The sequence below is a fragment of the Serinus canaria genome, chromosome 1 (assembly GCF_022539315.1).
Source record: "Serinus canaria isolate serCan28SL12 chromosome 1, serCan2020, whole genome shotgun sequence".
In the NCBI taxonomy this organism is placed as follows: domain Eukaryota; kingdom Metazoa; phylum Chordata; class Aves; order Passeriformes; family Fringillidae; genus Serinus; species Serinus canaria.
In genome coordinates, this window is record NC_066313.1 from 108,794,290 (window position 1) to 108,816,031 (window position 21,742).

The following is a 21,742-nucleotide window of genomic DNA, read 5'->3' on the forward strand; positions in this document are numbered from 1 at the left end:
ACTGAATCCTTGTTCTGAACATTTTCAAGCAGCACATTCATGCAAAGAAATGTCTAACTGTAAGACAAAAGGTAGGCAGTCCCCCTAGAAGGACTGCAATACCTGAAGGCTGCATTATCCTAAACAGCTAAATTCTGGGAAAAGATCAGGGGTGGATCCTGAGCTTTTTCTATTGGTAGTTTGCAAGATCCTGCATCAGCTGCACACGCTCTGGGTGGGAGCTGACAATATTTCCATTTATTCCTCAGCTTGGCTGGAGAAACAGCCCCTGATTTCTCTGAGTCACTGCTGACATCCTGCCCTGCTCCAGCACTTCCTCATTCACAGGAGCTCCTTGCAGCAGCACGCCTGGATCTCAGCACGTGCAGAGGGGACACAGGGAGACTCCACAGAGGTAAGCAAGAGATCAAGTTTTCTATCTTGGATGAGAAAGTGCTAAAATCGCAGTATTTGGGCTGTGGGGTTTGGCTGAGGTCTTTTGCACTTGCTTCAGATGATGTTTCCATGGGGAAAATGAAAAAGAAACTGTGTGGATTAGGTTTGGGGGTTTGTTGTTTTTTTTCTTTGTCATAAGCAACAGCTTTCCAGAGAGGAAAAACTCCAGACTGAGGGGGTTCCCAGCTGTGTAACTGCTGTCCCCTGAGCTGGCTCCCAGCTGGGGTGTGTTTAAACTGCAAAATGGAAAGTGAGGCCACCACTAAAACAAAAAGCATTTCCAACTAATTTTCTCACTGAGCGCTACTTTGCCTCTATTTCTGCTCTTATCTTTTTGCTTTTCCTTAGCCATTAAAGTGGCACACTGACAGAAGTGACTGAACAGGGTCAGTTTGACTGAATCTCAGTTTGGTGAAATTCAGAGGACAAACACCAGGCTGAAAACTATCAAATCACACTTGCTGCCGCAGAATGTCACCTGAGCAAGAGCAAAGGCTCAAGACATTCCACATCCAGGCAGAAAGGGAGCTCTGGGTAACTCCTCATGTTCTGAATGGTCTCTGTTCACAAAGTGGCAGAGAGTAACAGCAGCTAAAAGGGAAGGCAAAAGGTCCCAGGGTGCAGGCTGCAGGTAGTGAAGAAGTCAAGTGTAAGAGCGACAAGACTAGAAAGAGGGCAAACAACTGCACAGGAGGGTTTTCCCAGACTGAGTCACGGTGGTTTCTATTACAGGTGGTAGTGGAGTTTGGAAAAAAAAAATTTAAAAAACCAAAAAAACAAACAAACAAACAAACAAAACAACCCAAATTCTGTTGCAGAAATAGGCTCCAGACAAAACTGGTGCCTTGATTTTGACAGATTTATGTTAGATTATTTAAAAAACAAACCACAAAACCTACATAGCAATAGATGTACAAGCCAATCCCTATAACAAGGCATTTAAAACAACTTTCCTATCTTAAAATCTAATTTTATTCTTGGTGGCTCATTGCTGCCTTTCGAGGGGACTGCACCCACCAAACTAATGCAGGGACAGAGGAAGGTAGGAGAAAGACACCTGGGAAAAGTACAGAGCAGCAGATAGCACAAAGATCAATTTCTCACACCTCTTCCCTGTGAACCTGGAACTCAGACCCCCCTCAAGAGCCAGCTCATGCTAGAGAATCTTGCCTTTTTGGAAAGCTAAATAGAAATGTTTCACCAGTTGACTAAAAGTGAATCCTGAGGAAGAAGTGAAATGACAGAGCTATAGATTTCAGTTCTCATTAAATCAAAAACTTTGCCATTGTTTGGAGTTTATCTTGGTAACACAAGTGGAAGTAGTGCAAAGGTGGAAATCAGCACAGATTTTTCATTCCAGAGGAATTATTTATCTATTTCTGGAAAGGGAAAGGAGATGACAGGAAATTTTCAGCTCCTAGTGCTCTTCTTGTAATACAGACCAGGTTATTGGAATATTTGGCAAGATGAGTATTACAAAAAAACTCTGTTAGGCTTTCCCCAGTTGGGAAAGCCCTAAAAAAAGGTTGCATGAGTATATACTACACTCAGGAGACTGATCTTTTGGTAGAAAAGTCACTAGTGCTGCACATTTTATTCCCAGAAAAGCCACTTAATGTTTGGTGGGAGGTGAGGAATGGGTGGGAAAAGAACATTTCACTCTACAAAAGAAAAAACATACATATTCTTTAAGGGAAAAAAACAACAAAAAAAAAAAAAAAAAAAAAAAAAAAAAAAAAAAAGCCAATACACAGGTGCAGTCAATTCTTTAGGGGGCTTCTGGATTTTGCCACCTTACCATTTTAAATACCATCTACAGTTTTCTGCTAACATAAAACAGAGACCTGGTGGAGCAGACCCAGAATAAGTCCACAAAACCAGTCAGTGCTAGAACACTTCTCCTCTGAACACAGGCAGGGAGAGTTGAGGTTGTTCAGCCTGGAGAAGCCTCTGTGGAGACCTCAGAGGGCCCTTTCAGGGGCTGGTAAAAAAGAGACTTTTTACCAAGGCCTGTAGTGACAGGACAAAGGACAACAATTTAAACTGAAAAAGGGTAAATGTAGGTTGCACATAAGGAAAAAATTATTTACTGTGAGAGTGGTGAGGCACTAAAATGGGTTTCCCAGAGAAATTGTGGATGCCCCATCCTTGGAAGCATCCCAGCCAGATTGGATGTGTCTCTGGTGTAGTAGAAGATGTCCTTGCCCATGGCAGGGGGGGTTGGAAGAAGATGATCTTTCAGGGTCACTTCCAAATCATTCTATGCTTCTGTGATGAGTACTTAAGAATCCTTTGAAAGAGTTTAGCTGGTTTTCTCTCACACCCTTCTCACTTTCCTTTTCTGAACTCTGTTACAGCCTTCCCTCCCTCTCAGGACAAAGCAAGTGCCTCCTATGGAAGCTGAGCCTCCCTAAGCAGCCACCAGAGGTGACAGTCCAGGTGCTGGGACATGTCCATGACTGAGCTTTGCTTCAACAACAGGTGAGAGAAATAAGGGGAGGAGAGGAAAATCCTATAAACTGTCCTCTGAGCAATGAGATACTTTTCTGCTACATTAAAAAGTCATTAAATACACACACACACTTGACCACACCTCAGGGTGCGTGCTTGTTGAGCACTGATCATTTTCAGGAGCATTTGGGGATGGGTATCATTGTGAGTGTATGTGCTGTCATATTTTCCAAAGCAGCCTCAGAGACTTCCATTCATTGAGTTCAGGTCACATCTGAAATCACATCACGTGTTTTTAAAACAGCACCTCAATACCTTGAGGCAAACCCTAACCCCAGAGCAAGGTGTGGTGCAGAGGTGCCTGTGCCAACAGGAGCTGGAGAAGTGCTGCTGTCCTAGTGCAGCATTGCAGGGGCACGAACTCCACGTGCTGAAGGGCAGTTGTTAATGGCACCACTCCAATACCCAAAGTTTCCCTCCAAATTAAGTTCTGTTCTATAAAAAAAGAACACTGGTCAGTGGTGTCATCCAGCTTTTTCTTGGTGTAGTTGAAAAATGCAACTTTATTACAGAATGGGAAGGGTGGGAAAAAAAGGTGAATTATTGATCTAGATAACTATTATGGGTTTTAATCTATAGGGTTCTAATTTTTAAAATTATTTCCACAGCTTAGTTTTGCATGCATTTTCCTCTCACACCACTTTGTACATATGTTACAATGCCATTTTCCATATTATTTTATTCCACTTACAATTTCCTTGCAAGGCTGCTGAAAAGAGCACACTAAATGAGACTAAGGAGATGCTGTTTGCTTGATTTTTTTTTCCTTTGGCCTCCCATCAGTTTATGAATGTAATTAATTAATTGTACAGTCCAAACACTTTTCTCAGCTAAGTGCATTTAAGTGTAATCTCCAGCTCTGGCTTCTCTTCTAACATTTGAGCACCCCATGCTCTACATTGGCATGTGCTTAAGCTCTGAACCAGAATTTTTTTTTGTAAAAGCAAAATTGCTTTCAGCTTCTTTATCAGTAGTCTTGCCAGGCCAATGATTGCTGTCACCACAGACCAGAGCTAGAGCCAAGCAGATCCTTCCCATTGTATCTCCAAAGAGGAGTGATTTATTCTGACATCAGGAAAGGGAAGAGCATACTTTCCTGACATCAGGAAAGGGAAGAACTCCATATACTACCTCTTTGAAGTAGACCAGCGTAAACTTGGTTGTTCTTCTTGTCCAAATGCAATGTATTATCCAGAGGATGACATTCTCTTTAAACAGCAGTAGCAATGATGAAGGGAAAAAGGGAGATGCCCAGAAGCATTTGAGAAACACACAAGGTGAGAAGAAATGGAGACAGGAGTGTCACCACTTTTCCAGCTCTATCACAGATCCCAGCAAGGGCCATTCCATGGTCAATTCACTCCCATACACTCCTCACTCACTCACAGTGATGCTCCTGAAGACTCAGGCTGCAAGCCAAGTTTTCTAGCACTATAGGTAGCCCTACACTTATATTTCACTGAGATTTTTGAAAGCAAAGCAAGACCCTGTTTGAATCTAAAGGCCCACAGTGATAGGATTTACAGAGTAGAATCTATCAGAGCTTCAACTGTCTTCTATAACAAATCAATATTCTATTACAGAATGATTTGTTTAAGATGAGAAAAGATTTTTTTCTCGACAAGAAATTCTGCAATGGCATGTGAGGATGGGAATGAAAGCTCCCTGGGGTCCCCATGTAGTGTTGCATCTCTCGCACTTTTTAAATCCTCTGCTGGGAAAGGGAGCAGGGGCATAAATTAAAAGCTTTAGAGCTAAAAGATTTTCCGGGAAAGGTCCCTTCTACAGGACAGCCATGCCAAGCTAGAGAGTCAGAGGTCAGAATTTAATTCCATTTCATCCCTAAGACTCATGTAAGTCCCTGTGCTGTAACACATTTTTCTACCTCCTCCCCCATTTCTTCACTCACCACAGAGGCATGAAGCAGCAAAGAGTGTGTTGATTTGTACTGGAGTGTTGTCATCCATCCAGTAAGTGCACCCTGGGGAAGCCTAATTCCATAAACATTGCTTGGGCCCATACTTGGAATCTATTAAAGCCAAGGAAAGCAACAGTGCCCTGCTGAGGACAAACTCCTTTTATTACACCAGGATAGAGCTGCATGAGAACCTGGATGAAACCTTCAGAGTCTCAAACCACCTAATTAAAGAGCTAGCAGGGCTGAATGGTAGGTCTGTCTAGGGGATCTTCGAGTTTCCTCATGGGAAACTTCTGTCCTCAAAGATTATCCTCCACACAGTTAATTTCACCTTTTGAGAACCTCACAGTGGCTACAATTTTCATGGTGGTCACGGAATGAAACCATTTTATGACAGGTGTTTTCCAAATGCTGCTTTCACTGAAGCTGAGCAACTCAATGCAGATGCAGGAGCTGATCCCAGTCAGTGCAGCTTTGCTGGCTTGGCATGGTTGGCAAATTCCAGCCACAGATGTGCCCCACACCTCAGAAAGGAGAGGAGCATCAAACTTAGATAGCCTTGGTTAAAAGACAGTTTTATTGACTAGGCTCCTATTTTCTCCTACTCTGTGTTGAGAGATGCATGAACACGTTCCCAGCCAGAAACAGCCCTCGTGTCAAGGGTTATCTCCAAGGGTAAATGGAAACTTCAGCTCCAGTGTGCCTTGCATTTGCAGGCCATAAAATGCAGGGATTTTGGGATGAAGCAGCTGTAAGAGACAGAGCTCAGGGAGGTAACACAAATCATGGCAAGGCCACCACTGACTCCCTACCAGGTGTGGATCAGAGACACCTCAGGTCTTGCTTAGGTCAGGCCAGGGCAGGTATTTCATCTTGGATCAGACACCCCAAGTCTTGCTCAGGTCAGGCCAGGGCAGGTATTTCATCTCAGGTGGCTCCTGAACAGGGCTGCAAGGCCCAGACATTTTGTCATCCCTAAAAAACTGCATAGAAATAGGATTGCTTCAATTTCTGAAATCTGTGTTGTGTTTCAGAGCTGCTCTGAGGTGTTCACTGTCCTTCAGCTGCCAATTCAATCTCTCAAATGATGGTTTACAGCTTGAGTGATTATAAAAAGGCCAACATGTAACACTCTTAGTTCAGTCCTCTAAATAAACAGTTCTAGAAGCACCAAGGTCAGCTCTGAGTTCCTCACAATCCGGGGCTTTGAAAGAGACAAACTTAACAAGGCTCTTCAAATCCCATCTGGTAGCAGGACAGGAATGTAAGGGCTCTGAACCACAAATGTGGGATCAGCATGTTAACATCTAGAGAAGATTTCTGTGAGTGCTCTGAGGAAGTGCTTCAAAACTAGGTCATGTAAACTTCACATACCTTGAGTGCTTCCTACAAATCATTTCTCCCTTGGGCTGAACCCAGAAGCTATTACTTTGTTTGACAGCTGTCAGTTAAAGCACAGGTCAAATCACACCAAATAAGTACTAGTTACCTTTCCACAAATGTGTCAGCAAGGGGAGGGGAAAAAACCCAACTTCCATTAATTCCATATTCTCACAAATGGACATTTGTGTCTGCAGAAAGGGCAGCTGTAGTGTTTAATGTCTAATGGCATTTCATAGTGCTCTAGAGAGCCAAACAATTCTTTGTTTGCCTGCATTATAATGAGGCCTCCAGATGTTTGGCAGCAGCCTGTAAAATATGCACAGTGCCATAGCTAATCAATTAGCACTTGGTGCTTTCCCATCTGAGGACACCACATCCTTTTTCCTTCCAGAGTTAGGGATGCAGTAGGTTGCACAGAAGTCCCACCCAGCACTCCTCCCCAGCTGAAGTGATGAGATGCAGTTTGGGGAAGAAGTAGGTCACTGTCACATTCCTATTAAGGATCAATCACCTCAAGTTCCCATTGAGTGCATCAGCTCCTTTTACCAATAAGCAAAGACAATTTGGAGAAGGAGTCCTGCCTTTCCAAATCAAAGTGTCTCTGTGGTTTTCACCTCAAGTTTAGTCATTTCTAAAGGCCCAAGTCTGCCCATCTCTTACCACAAATACTCAGAACTCAAGCTTTGGGCTCATTGAAATAATGGGTTTTCATGAAGAGATGATAACAAGAGAGGATGTGAATTCAGACAGACCAGATGTGGAAACTGGGAAGACCCACTCAGTTGCTACATCTGTCTAGAGTAATAGCTGCTACATCTGTCTAGAACATAGCAATGACAAAAATCCTCCTGGCTACAGCTTTGTTAGACACCACCCAGGAGTGCCTACTCCCCCAGAATCTGATGGCAAAGCAGAAAAATCAATTGTTTACTTTGGTAGCAACAGCTGTGCATTGAATAATAATATTGTGTTTTATGAGAGTTTGACTCTCATACACTTTCAGTGTATTGGAAACACACTGAAAAGTGCTTTAAGACATGCAAATAAGGAGATGCCTTCCATCCAAACAAAATATCCAGAGCATACTACGAGATGCCAAAGTGGCATCCAGATGCCAAAATGGCCAGCCAGATATGGTCCTGCCTCTACCCTGCACGTGGATAAATAATAAGGTATTTGGCCTATGATTTTAAACATTTTGTGCAAGAACAGAATAAAGGAAGGTATTTTTTTCTAAGGAAAGTGCAGCAGGCATTCTTAACTAGAGAGACTCAGACATAAACAATGATCTCTCACATATATAGAAACACAATTCCTTCAGCTGATACTTTACACACCTTGCTTTCCCAGAAAACAGGGCTGTCCACTGGTGTTCTCAGTGAGAGTGATATGAGAGAAAGCTGAGATCCTGTCTCTGATTTAGGTCTATTTACACCTTAGGAGATCACTAAAGCAGAGAATATGAGAGGAACTTGAGAGTAACCAGTTTAAAAGTTACCACAGCTTGGATGATCAATGTTTTTGTCATCACTCAAGGAAATGTGAGCAGAGAAACAGTTGAGAAGGCTGGCCCTGGCACTACACAGCCATAACCACCTGCTCAGTTATGGATGGCCTCATTGCTTCTCTGATATCCCAGGAGAAGACAGCCAAGGATTCAGAGTTCTAAGGTGATATTAGAGATTTCCACTCACACACCCCCTTGATTTTTGACATGGCTAGAACAAGCAGTGCATCTTTCTGCCCTTTTTGCTCCAAGGCACATCATGCACCCAACCAGCAATTAGCTGCCATATAATACAAGTATTTAACAGTGTTTCCAAAATCACCAGCACAGACAGAATCACTGTAGTGCTCCAACCCACATTTTCCTGGATTCCCAAAGAACTGTTGTTATCTAGGTGATGCAAAACCTCATCACTTGTGCAAAACTCCAGCCAAGAGTTCAGAGGGTGCCAAAGCAGATGAGCCACAGGCACTTGCTACTGTGCAGAGGAGATTTGTGTCTGTGGCACTGAAACAGCTCCTGCAGCTACCCAGGAGATACCAGATCACAACTGCTGAGCTACAACCTTTTCCTGCCATTGCAGAAGCAGGTACTGGATCATCCTAGGGGACAAAAAAAATAAAAAACATCTGCTGTGAAACAGCATCAGAAGATATTTCACAGGGTGTTGGTCAGTGGAAAGGAAAGAGCACGAGTTCAAGGGGAGTAAGGATGGGTGTTGGGAGCAGGAGATGTCACACAAGCAGTGCTTCAGCCAGGGCACTGTCAAGATCTCTCAACAGCACTGGTGAAGGTAAATGTTGCTGTTTTGGAAAGGGAAGGGCTCAGTCCTTTTGGGGAAGGCAAGTTCCAAAGACCCAGCTGTGGGTCAGTGCAATGCTCTGCTGAATTTTCAAGCCTTATGTGGGTTGTGCATTTCACACCCTCAACTTCCACTTCAGGGCTAGTTGAAAATAGGCTGCAAAACAAAGTTCACCTAAAACTTTCACAGGGGGATTTCCTGCATTGAAAGTGTAGAACCACAAAGGTTGGGCTGATCTTCCATAGCATGAAGCCTTGTGGTTCTGCACAAACTGCTGCTCTTTCTTTTCAAATCATTGCTTACCAACATGCTCCAAACAGCATAAGCATCTAAAAGAGATGCTGTTTGGCATCTCTGACACCGAGAAAGATTTCTTTTGGTGCACTCTAGACTGCAAAAAAGACAAGACAGCAGCCACCATGTGCTGCTCCCCTGCTATAGATGCAGCAGCCTGCATAACCAGCAAGTTTCCTTTAGAAAACAAATCTCACACAGTTGATCCAGTGACTCACTGCTAAGGTACTTTGTTTGGGCCCAGGGCCATAGCTAAAGGGACCTCCACCAAAGCCCACAGAATGACCCTTCTGTCCACTACCAAGTGACCACCAGATGCTATTGCAACACAGGACATCTGGGCAGAATTCATTAGCCTGATACTATCTGGCTGCTTTCAGATATTCATTCTCCAGCCTGCCTTCAGCTGTGTCCTACTTTCAGGACTCTCTGTCATTAAGCATACTCACTGCTGAGAGGGTTATGTGGCTACAACCAAAATAAGCATCCTCTGAAGCAATGAGACAGTTCATTACCAGAGCTCCCTTTTCACTGAACCATTTCACCTTAGAAGAGCAAACTAAAGACTTTAAAAAGTCAGTAACTTTTAGGACTTATATCCTCCCCTAGTTCTTGGAAGCTATAACAAATTTACGTATTGGGTGGTGATCTTCAGTTGTTAAGTTCAAGGACTGGCTTAACTTTCTATCACAACTCAAAGATCAGCACCAGCCAATTGCACAAAGATGTAATTAACAGTTCACAACCTGGTTTCTTAAGAAGAGTAGGGTTTTGTGGGATAAAGCAAAACACCTGCTTAGTTCCTCCTCCTCCCCCCAACATCCCTTTAGCCCTTTAACAAATCTTGCAAAAATAAAAAAGAATTAAAAACTCCAAAGAGATTATCTTCTCAAGGCAAGAGAAAAGACAGTTCTGTAAGGTTAGCTCTTGAGTCCAGAGAATTTGTGTTAGAGGGCAAAAGCATTAACATCAGGAGACAGCAGAGAGCCTGGAATCTGCCCTGTGCACTTCTGTGCACTTTTCTCACAGCAGTTATGGAACAACAGCTTGCCTTCCCCTGACACAGTCCATTAGGGAATACAACACCCAGTGCAAAACGTTTCTATGTCAACTGCTGCTATCTCTCAATTCTAAATTCATCCATCTGTAATGCTGCTGTAGCTGGATTTTCTATTCTCTCTCCTAGTTACCCCAGATAAGGGCTTGCAAGAGCTGATTTGCAATATGAAAGGGAAGACACAGAAAGAAATTGCAATAAGAAAGGTGACAGCATAAGAAATTGTGGCTTCCTTCTTACACTGTTCCTTTGCTTTCTCCTGAGGGAAGAGACCTTTTACTGTCCACTGGGGGAAAGGGCAGAGCTAGAATGGGAGAAGCTGGTTTGAATTTTTAAAACCAGAGCTGTTGGTCATCTTCCAGTTCTAGAAGAGAAACACTTCAACCAAGTACAGCTTTCATTTAAAAGATCATTAAAAAAAAAAGTCCTGCTGAAGTCCTACAGTCTCCAACAGGAAAACCAAGGCACTGAACCACCACAGAAAAAGCAGAAGTAACACACAGCCCTTCCCCACCAAGACACACAGATAATAATGAAACAAATTTCAGCAGGTCCCCACATAGACCTAAAGGAGAGAGCAGGTACTATGAAAATTAATTTACATGCACACAACCATGGGAAGAACAGGGCACTGTGGTCAGAAAAGGGTAGGAGGGAAGATGCCACCTCACTCTCATGCCATGGTTCTGAGCAGAAACACCTAAGTAGGAAGTAAACAAAAGTGGTCTTTCAGAGAGGTTCAAAAGAAAGGAGGAGTTCCTTGCTTTGCTTCCAAATCCCAAGCCTTTTACTTTGAAAAGCAGCCAGCACCTCCCTGTGTGGCTGTGATTACAGTCAGGGGTAAAAAAGTGCTGTTAATGCTACTGCACTAATAACAGAAATTGCTCTCTTGCTGGTGGGACAAGAATGAGGCAAGATCTGATCACGCTTACACAATGCTTGAGAGATGGGTGTTCCAGATAGAAAATCATTTGGCTCAACTAAATCTGAACTGGGCATTAAAAAGATCTGAAAGCTTTAAGAACATTGAGGAAACATTCCAGAGCATGGGGCCTGCAGGAAGTCCTTATGATCCCCACTCTTCCTTCTCCTATTTACAAATTTGACTGTTTCAGACATTTTCTTCTAAAATACATCCACCTCAACTATGAAACCAAAAGTCTACAGTCCTTCAGCACCAGGGCAAAACATCTCTGTATGACTGTTCTGCACTTGGAACAATTATTTTCAGATTAGCAAAAGAAGCATGAAGTGCTTACAGGCATTTTTAAGGGCCTGTGCTTAGGACCCTGTTCATATCTCTGACAAACAGAAGTTAATTGGACATTATTATTTCCATGGCTGTAACACAGCCACGCAACTGGAAGCTTTCTGCTCCAGCACCAGAGCAGCTAGGTTTAAAAGACTCTGTAGGCTTCAGCTTCATAAATATTTTCAAAAAGCAGGGGTTGGGAAAGCAATTCCATGGGGAAGAGGGGGTCAGGTTTAAGCCTGCAATATTTGGCAACTCTCAGCCTTATTTTTGTCACTGGTTCAAGAGTCCTGGAACCACAAGGAGTCCATCCTTCAACTAGTACAAAGTATTCCATTAATGCTTTAAGCTTTACAATGAGCAACAATGGAAAAAGCCAAGTTGGGCTCCTGGAGAAGGGAACAGCTTTTCCATTTCTTAATTATTTACACATCTGTTTTTTTCCTTGCATAAAAAAAGGTTCCAAGGAACCTGCAGAAGTATCAGAGATAATTCAGCAGCACACCAGAGGTGCTGGATACATGCTATGAATCACTTGGGAAAAGTTATTCTATAAAGAGCTCCTCTCTCCTTGAAGAGTTCTCACAAAGTGCAGCTGCAGGTCTGCTTACAAGAACTGTGAGAAAACAAACCTCAAATCAAACCCAGACACCTTCACTTTTACTTTAAGAGAGCAATGCTCCTTGAGAGACCAGCTCAGGCAGAGACCAGCTGCTTTTGATTCCTTAGCTCTGACATCAGTGAGCTAATTATTATCATTGATTGGCCCCAGGATTTGTTCCAGGTCTGTAAAAACTTTATGATGAACAGTTGCTCATAAACATGTTCAAACTGCATTTAGTAGCTGAAAATCACTGGATGTGACTGAGGTGGTTTCTGTTGCTCAGAGGAGCTGTTGTCAGGGTTTATCTTCCAGGTGTGCAAACCTCCAGCAAGGGACTCTCAGGTCAGCCCCAAGTGAACATCATCCTCCAGGGAAGAGCCAACAAAAGTTACAGCAGCCTTGATTAATCTCAGTTTCTTTCTCTCCTCTCACCCTGGCACCCTGAACTTACATTTTCAGACCCCCATTCACAGCACTTCCACATCCAGTGCAGCAGCTTCAACAGCACAGGCTGCTAATTAGCCTCATTTACCTGTCGGGCTCATCAATTTCTTGATGAATACTTAACTCCCTCCTGTAGAACAAAACCACTTTCTGAACTTGGTCCAAGTTTCTTCCTCTTCTTGTCTGATAGGAAATATAAGTACAATTATTTTGGCATTACAAGTCAGGGATGAGATATATTTTCCTAACAGGTCTGATAGAGGAAAAAAAAAATTGACTGCTGAGCCTTGGTGGGATTGTTATATGTATCACTAACAACCACATCTTGTAGAAAGAACCTCTTTTTGAGATATTATAAAATAAAAATAGCTAAGGGAAGAGAAGAATCACAATAAGGAAAAGAAACTGGTAATCCTGGAGCTTCTTGCTAGCAAAAATAAACATCTGTATGTCAGGATTTTCCCCTGCTCTCACAGTAATGGGCTGGAAAGTCATTTTGGAGAATAGAAATTCTCTGGCATTTGTGTGTTACACTTCCTCCTATATAAGGCATCAAAAAAAAGTAATAAAGTCATTTTATTGACTATTCTGTCAGATCAAAGCAGTCTCTTGAGCCTGAAATAGTTTCTCTTCTGCTTCCTAAGAAATTCCCCCAGATTTTCCCTTTCTCCCTCTCCCTTTTGTTTAGGCTCTCTCCACTACCTGAAAACAAAACTTCCAAGGGAGGGAGTTTTCCTCTTTCCTTCCTTGAGCTGATAACATTTACCAAGGGAGTTTTATAATCCTGGCTCTGTGTGAAAGACAGCTGCTGACTGGACAGGAAAAAAAAAAACCACACTTTTAAAATGGATCATTTTGGAGCTTTACAATCTTAGCAGCTCAATACTGTTCATAGGATGGGCTGGGTTTTAAGGGATCCTAAAGGTCCTCTCATTCCAGCCCCTCTCCATGGGCAGGAACATCTTCCACTAGACTGGGGTGCTCAGAGCCCCATCCATCCTGGCCTTGGGTGTTCAGTAAGTCAATTACTTTCAAGTTCCATCCTCTCTGAGTTTTCCTTGCCCTTGCCATCATTTCAGGCAGCAATACCCTCTTGACTCTGTTTTTCCAAGAAGCCTGAACCAGCCTTGTTCACATCTAGCTGTGCATGTTCCTTGTCCCTCTGTGGGAGCTTAGTAACATAGGAAGAGCTCAGATAATTGTGTGATTTCCATGCAAGCAGAGGAGCTCAGCCCACTGAATATTGGAGCTGCAAGCTATTTGCAGAAATTTAAACTAGGTGAAGGTATTCCAGTGTAGGGAGGTTTCTGCGAGTAACAGACTAACAACAGGATTAGGCAACCATCCTCATTTTTAACAAGACATAATTATTTCACTTAGGGAATCTCTAATCTAGGTGGCACCAAGCCCTTTAAGGCAAGTAGTAACTGCAATGAGAGGGAAAGGCCATGAGAAAAAGCAAGGCAAAATACCTGCCAGCCACACCCATACTATGCAAGAACATCCCACATATTTCAATCCCTTTTGGTCCTTCTTGCCTGTATCTGTCTTATGAGGAGCTGCATTCAGGAATTCTTACCTTTTGACATAATTAATACATAATTAATGTGTGGAAGGCAGAGGAAGGGTAGTGAGGAATTTTTATTTCACCCATCTTCTACTCCAATAAGTTTCTCCCCAGTTTGTATCTAGCAAGAACCCCACACACATCCAGTCAGTAAGAAGGCTAAGTAATCATTTCAGAGGTCATGGCACACTTGCACAGAAGTGGAGCTCTCTGCTCCGAAGTGATGCTAGTCACCCAGACTGGATCATCACTTCAAAACCAGCTCTCCTTTTTACATCTCCAGATCATCCACTTTAGAAGTATTAGTATTGGTCAGGGTTGTATTAATCCAAACATTTTCACTGATATCAGTTAAATTAATAATGCCTTCAGGACTCTTCACATAATTTCATCTAAGAATCAGCTTGGCTGTTGAGTACTCCAGAGTCAGGTAATATCACTGATTTAAGGGTTAGTTTGAACAGATGCCAGAGGAAAAAAAGACCCCAGTGAAGAAAAGAAATTAAATCCTTATTTCTATGTTAACATTCTAGCCTACAATACCTCTGTAGGTTAAACAACACTAAAAAAAAACATTATACAGAGAGTACTAGAAGCAGATGTTCTGGCAGGAACTGCCTCCAAAATAAGAAAAAATACATAACATAGATTCAGCTGAATGAATCCTTGTCTCTTTCTGCATTGGCACTTGGGAGCTACTTCTTTAGGGCTACAGTTTCCTAAAAGGTAAAGCCTCACACACCTATGCCTTTTTCACATAACTGTAATCTCTTGAAAGAAGAGCTCTTTATTCTTGAGAAGAATAATTTATTCACCAAAAGAGGAAAAAAATAGATTTTGTTGGAACTGGAAGATAAAGAGCAGTGGAAACTCTCAGAAAGGAAAAAAGGAATTGAGAAAAAGAACTTTTGTGGGAGCTGTCAGAAGGACTTTACAAAAAGGAACCATGGCTTTTTTGTCTCATTCCAGAAGCTTCATCAAAGGGCATAATACCACCACCCACCATTAGTCACAAGGAATAAATCTCAGCCATGAGCACAAGAGTCAAGGAGGGGATGGATACATACATACATATATGTGTATATATATATATATATATACACACACACACTTATGATGCTTAGGCTGTGCTTCCTGAGGTGTCACAGTGTCAGATCTGCAGAACTCAGTCCCAGGAGGGCTTAGGACACTCAGGACAGGGATAGGTGGGGCTGGGAACACTTGCTAGGGATTTAGAGGGAAGGAATCCCTCCCTTTGCCAAGAGTCTTTGCAACAGGAAGAAAGCAAGTGGAAGGCACTGCCCTGCCATAGAGCAGCAGCCTTCTCTTGAAAAGGTAAATGCTCAAAAGTTGTCTCACACAGAGGATAAAACATGTCTTAAGAGAATGGGATGAGGGCCCTCTACTGAAAATTACAGGCAGATGTCATGCCAAACTGCCTAACACTGACCCCAAAGGCAGCAGAGACACAACATCCCTCTGGAATCGCACAAAAATCCTTCTCATTCTTGGATTTGCCTTCACACAAGGCAATCAAGCAGAAGGCAGACACAACATTTCTCAAAAATAACAGCTGGAAATATGGATGCCATGGATCTTGGCTGTCTGAGCATGCAATCAGACCACACTTAACATGAAACCACCAAGCACCCACAAGACTGTAGCATCATTTGCTCGGGGTTGAATTCTGTTCACTTGCATACCAAGAGCGTGCTTCCTTCCCCCTGAAACTTGAAATGAAACATGCCACTTTTAGCATCAGTCCCCTGAGCCATCAAACTCTTCCCATTTTACAAAGCCACAGACTACTTCAGTTTAGTCTGAGAGCTATTCAGAATGGCTGCTCTGAAATCAAGAACACAGTCTAGTTTCCCAAGGCTTCCAGCCTGCTAAATGTGAGAGGTCACACACAGTCTGGTTTTGGCCAGACATCTCTAGAGTTTTGCTATTTCCCTTCAAACCTTTGGGAAGATGTTTATTTATGTTTGAATTCTGGAAACTGATCCATCATAAACTGAAATTCCTGTTTTCCCTACTCATTTTATTTCCATACATAGAGAGAAATTCCTCTTTACCAAAGCTGTTTATTTAAAAGCCAGGGAGGCTCTGAGCTCCTGCTGCAGGACCTGTATGTGGTACAGTGAGCAAACAAGGGGGAACAGGAGTGGGAAAGGGTCTGGAGCACAAGTGTGGTGAGGAGCAGCTGAGGATGTCCAGCCTGAAGAACAGAAGGCTCAGGGAAAGCCTTATCACTCTCTACAGTTATCTGAAGCAGGCTGTAGCCAGGCAGGGGTCAGACAACAAGTGACAGGACCAGAAGTGGCCTCAAGTTGCACCAGGGGAGGTTTAGATTACATATCAGGAGAAAATTTAAGGGTTGTAAAGCACTGGAACAGGCTGCCCAGGGAAATGATGGAGTCACTATCTGTGGAAGTGGTCAGAAAATATGTAGAGGTGGCACTTGAGGGCATGGTTTAGTGGTGAACACAGCAGTGGTGAACACAGGTGCTGGATTGACAGTTGGACTTGAGGGACTTAAAGGACTTTTCCAACTTTAAAGATTCTTTGATTCTACAGCTTTCCACCAGGAGCAAACCATGCACCATCACCCATTCATTCATTATTCCCAGAAGGAAAATCTTTTCAGATCAGAAATGCCTTTGATAATCTTTCAGTCCCCAGAGCCTGTTTGTGGCCCACAACAAGCCTTAAACAGGCAATGGGGAATTCCAGCAGCGTGGGGAAACACAGGAAAGCCCAAAGGCAGCACCCCACCCACCACCTCCACAGCTGGGCTGGTGTGACTGCAGCACAGAGTACCCAGTGCACAGCAGATAAGGGAAATTCAGAGAATTACAACTGCATAAAGTTTGCTAGAAGAAACAAATGTGAAAACCAGGCCAGGCACCCACAGCAGGGCACCTGAAGATAAGGATGCCAATCCAAGACTCAGCTGTCACCACAGCACATTTTGCAGCCTGAAGCCCCAGGCAGTCCCCCAAGGAAGCAGAGGACATTCCTTCCCACTGCCTTGAGCCACAAGGGTGGCTACAGAAACACTCCCTGCCACCACTCACAAACTTCCAGAGGATTGCTTTCAAGTTAGGGCAATTTGAAAACCTAGAATCCTTGAAGAGGAAGCCACTGTTGTTTTTGACTATGTATCAGCATGTATCCCTCTCCAAGATTCTCTCCTTGAACTAATTACAGGACAGGCCTGTAAATGATGCCTCATGTTGTTTATAGGTTGCTTTCAGATGAGACCAGAAGTAATCACCCAGTTTCAGTACAGGCTGTTGCATCATAAAACTTTCTCTAAGAAACCAGAGTGTAATTTCCACTTGCAAACTCACTCATTAGCTTTCTATTAACTAATGACTTTTAATAAAGACAATAGGACTGGTACTGTGGTTGCGTGAGAGGAGGGCATTTGAAGAAATGACAGAAAATTGCCTTGATGTGGGTAAGGAATAGCAAGGTGGCATTTTTCAGCTCAGGTGCACTCAGGATTTCACAAAGTCATGGAGAAAGGTGTCTCCCCCCACTTCCTACAAGCACCACTTTGCATAAATCTCAAAAAGCCAAAGGTATGCAAGGGAGGGAGTGGAATAAAAAACATACTTGAAAAAATTACCAGTGACTAGGCTACCAAGCCTTGCCAGGTGCACAATGAGAAGTTTCCACCTTGGCAGCAGCCTTCATTCATCTGCTGGGTGATTTTGGCTAATCCTTTCAGAACTACTGCTGGTGCCTGCTCCTCCTTGCACAGCCATTCATTCAGTGCCCAGTGCTGGATGGTGCCAGGGGAAGTGGAAGAGCTGAAAAAGCAAATCAGTTCCTTCAGTTTGTCCTGCCCACTTAGCTCACAACCACTTTGATATCAGTGTCACACTCTGTGGTCACCACACAGGAAGAGTTTTAGTGCTCCCAAGAGCATTGTAACTTTGGCAGCAGCATTTAGACCCTTTCTCACCCCATCCCTCCTGCACTGGAAAGGGACAATTGGAATCCATTTGCTTTGGGACACAAAGCCCTGCTATTCTACTGGGAACATTTGGTTGCTTCTCTACTTGATTAATTTAATTTTAATGCAGGCTGAGCTAGTGTGCTCAATACGTGGCCTTGCACATGTAACATAAAAGTTGGGTGACAAAGATTGTCAAGAAGATCATAATTTTACAAATTAATCATATGCTTTACAAGTTAATCTTACATTTTACAATTTATTAATATATTTTAATTGCACACAATGCCTTAGTTATTTCAGATAGGTTAGCATGTTAAAGAGTTACTAATTAGCATTTGAATTCTTCAGGAAGTGATTATTCATTGCAAAGCCTTACTCTGTTAATTATTTTAACCTCTGGGAAAAGAAAAAGTCCTAGGTAATTCCTACAGCTGATTTAAATGATCAATAAATGGGTCAAATTTTAAATTTGAAAGAAATTTCAAAGAAAACACTGTTAGTTTCCAAACTTCCCTATCATTTAAATCAGAAATGGAAAATGAGAAAAAAACAGTTTCTATTTGATATTTCATGTAAGTGTTCATGTTTGTTTATGTACATGTTGCATGAAACATCTTACACCAGCTCAACTGAACAGACAGGAACAGATCTCTCCTTTGGGGTACTAGGAGCATCAAGTTAAGTCAGCTCAAACCAGAAAGAAATGTTATTTCAACTAAACAGCACTGAATTAAGCTAAATTGAGGGTCAGGTGCTCCAGCTAGACCATCTGAAGCATTCCTGTGGTTCAATTCTGCTTCCTTAAAAAAGACCTGCACTGCTGTCTTTATGTGCAAGCTTAACTCCAGAAGGGAAGTTACACCAGCACGTGGATGGCAAGAGAGCCCAACATGCACAACTCAGACACAATTTGGTGTTTAACTCTGATCTCAGTCACCCCCCCATCCAAAACCTCCAAAGAGGCATTTCTGAGAACCAGAAACTCCACAGGGACTCCGTGGGAGGAAGCCAGCCAAAGGCAGGGACACAAACAAACCAGCTATGCTGGAACAACCACCCTGGTTTTCCTGGAGTCAGAATGAAAACTGTCAGAAAAGGACTGATGCTCCAGCAGAATGATACAACTTTCAGGAGCTCTGCCTTGTGAGTCATTCCTGTCTGCTGCCACTGCACCTCTAAAAAGGCCTGTTAGCTGGCCACACATGCCAAAATGTGTAGCTGTTTCTGAATATGGAGATAATCCTAAGGACCACCTGTATGTACAGAGAGAGTGGACATGGCCACAGTACCACAGAGCACCAGCTCAGCACACCCTCAGCATGGCCAGAGACCTCACTGCTGCTGGCAGGAGAGGCTGCTCAGGAGCCCTGGTCCAGCAGAACAAGTTTGCTGCTGGAATTTTGGCAGCTTTATGAGGAATGGAACAACTGGACTTGGCACTCTGGTCTGGCTGACAAAGGCTAGATTATCTCAGAGGCCTTTTCTGTCATAGGAGTGACCATCAGTGGCTCAGTTTCATTGACAACCAGTAGGCAGAAAGGAAAGAAATACGGAATAAGCTCCCATAAATGTAAACCCTTGCTCAAAACCTCTTCCAGTGGGGAGGGAGGCAACCATGGGAGTCCAGCAGAGACAGGCAGGACATTCTGTTAACATCAGAGAAGCCAAGGATGGCAGATGGTTTGCACTGAGTATCAGGAAGGGGCTGCTGAACAGCTCATAAGCAGGGCTTGGCCATGAGGAGAGAGGGAAGAACACAAATCCAGGTCTTGCTCTCCCCAGGAAGCCACACTGTGGCAGGAACAACAGGCAGGAGAACAGCACCAGCACCTTCCCCACACAGAGCTTCCTCAGTGGGAAGAGAACCTTGGCCAAACCACTGCTTGCACCATCAGAATCATCTCTGAGCACACAGAGAGGAACAATCACTCAGGTATTTGTACTCTTTAATCTATGAGATCCTATGAGGATGGCAAAGGGAAGCCCAGAGTCCACATTCATTCCCATCTCCACTTCTGCTCCATTTTGGTATTTTTTCCTGAGAAAGTACCTGATTTAAAATCCTCCTCAGAGAAAATACTTTCATTTTCCTTACAGGCTCATTACTTTGTTGGGAGATGTGCAGTTTTGGTGGCATTTAGCAGTTTGTAGGATGGTGCCTACACCTCCTGATAAATACAAACCCCATCAGGTTTCTCCACTTTATTGGCTCTCAGCTGGCTGCAGAACAAAAATCCCTTCACTGGGCTGAGAGCTAGTCAGTGCAGGGCTTGTGACTCACATCCGACCTACACAGGAAAACACATTCTTTGTATTGCAAGAGTGTGTGCAAAAAACCCAAACAAACAAAAACCAAAAAAAACAAACAAAAAAAACCCCCACAGTGAATTTACAAACACAGACTGTAAATTATATATACCCAAAAATTATACAATACCCTGTGTTTTACATACACAAAGTGAAAGAAAACAGCAAATGAAGCACCAGTAAATAAACTATTCTCTCTTATAAGGAACACTTCTAACAAAAATTAAGAGCCTTTCACTCTTTTGCAGAGACACAAGTAGCAGCTGAAGTGTCTGGTGAATCTCCTGACAGATTCCCAAGGGCTGGGAGGCACAAAAATGAAATGGTAAGTTATGCTTTTCCTTGGGCTGTGAAGGAGCTGAAGGAATTTGGGAGCAGAAGGGATTTCATTTAGTTACCAACAGAAAATAATCTCAAGATCAAACTATGACTACACAGATGGAATTAACACTGTCTGTATGTGAAGGCAAGAGGGAAGTAAGGTCTGGTGTTGGCAAATGAAGCCTTGTCCCATCATGAACACTGAGAAACCTCAGCTCTACAGGCAGGAGATAAAACCCACACCAAGACTAGATGGCAAAACAAGCCAGGGTTTGTAACCCACCCAGCTTCATATCCAAATTACCTTCACAGATGAGGGAGCTGGGAAAGATGGCATAAATTACACCAGAGGAAAGGTCTTTGATCTCCACTCTAGCATTCTAACAAAGCCTTTGACCTCTCTCTCCTCTCTCTCCTTCTCATTAGGGAGACTGCTCTCTGGATGGTTGCCTGCTTACTGCTTGCATCTCTGCCCAGAGGTAAATATTCCATAGTGCACACCTAGGAATGTGCAGAGGCATTTACATGCAAACACACAAGCTGCAAGCAGAATCTTGGAGCAAAACAGAACAAATGAATGCATTGCTTTGCATATATTTCATCTCAATCCAAGGTTTGCAAGTACAGATAAACTTCTGTATCCAAAAGAAGTGGTTTTCAAATTTAGGGTGTTTCAGACCCATAAACCTTTACCTATAAAGTTTATCCTATCCTTAAAAGTACCCCATCATTTTAATAATATTAAAGATTACTTGGAATGTCATCCTTTACAACCCCAAACCATCTTGCATCTGCTTAGCTCTAGGAGAGTTGACTTTCTGACATGACATGAATTAGATACCATTTCCCTATGAAAAGGATATACTAGTACATGTCGTTGAGAGAATTTTATACAAGATGCAGTTTCCTTATTGATGTTTAAATACAGCAGTAGTAAGACCTCTGTGTGTGGTCAGGACTCCTCTGTTTGCCCAGAAAAGCCTCACATTTGCCAGACACTGTGATGGTTAAGGATGCTACACTTCACCTGGAAAACAAGGGAGAACAGAAAAGCCCAAGCTTCATGAGCTTTCCTGCACAACACTTCAGTTGCTGAAGCAGGGGGGTTTTCTTATTACAGGACTCTTGCAGGTTGGCTAAATTGCCACATTCAACTTCATCTTAAAAGGCTTAAATAGTCCAGCAGTATTTAAAACACGTATTTATTTTTTTTTAATCCACAAAATAAACTCATCCCACTTTCCATCCAAGCCTCACAACTGCAAGTGAAAGCTGTGTGACAACATTCATCTTCTCCAAGATGGAGAACTGCCCCTTCCATGCACAAAGCTTACTTGATAGGTAAGATGAGCACTATTAATCCTGATTTACAC

The 21,742-nt window shown here is 42.9% G+C and overlaps 1 protein-coding gene across 3 annotated transcripts in view; it reads left to right on the forward strand.

Moving 5' to 3' along the window:
- The first annotated feature begins 222 nt into the window (after window positions 1-222).
- Window positions 223-21,742, forward strand: part of LOC108961930 (V-set domain containing T-cell activation inhibitor 1-like) — a 32,476-nt gene continuing 10,956 nt past the window's right edge. The window contains exons 1-5 of one of the 3 annotated variants that reach the window (XM_018913463.3): window positions 231-394; window positions 2,793-2,916; window positions 19,524-19,674; window positions 20,297-20,373; window positions 20,796-20,848. In XM_018913463.3, coding sequence (XP_018769008.2) covers window positions 20,366-20,373; window positions 20,796-20,848 — 61 coding nt within the window. In that variant the 5' untranslated portion in view covers window positions 231-394; window positions 2,793-2,916; window positions 19,524-19,674; window positions 20,297-20,365. Of the gene's footprint in view, window positions 395-2,792; window positions 2,917-19,523; window positions 19,675-20,296; window positions 20,374-20,795; window positions 20,849-21,742 lie in introns of all 3 variants that reach the window. The other 2 variants (XM_050981275.1, XM_018913462.3) reach the window with 2 other exon arrangements.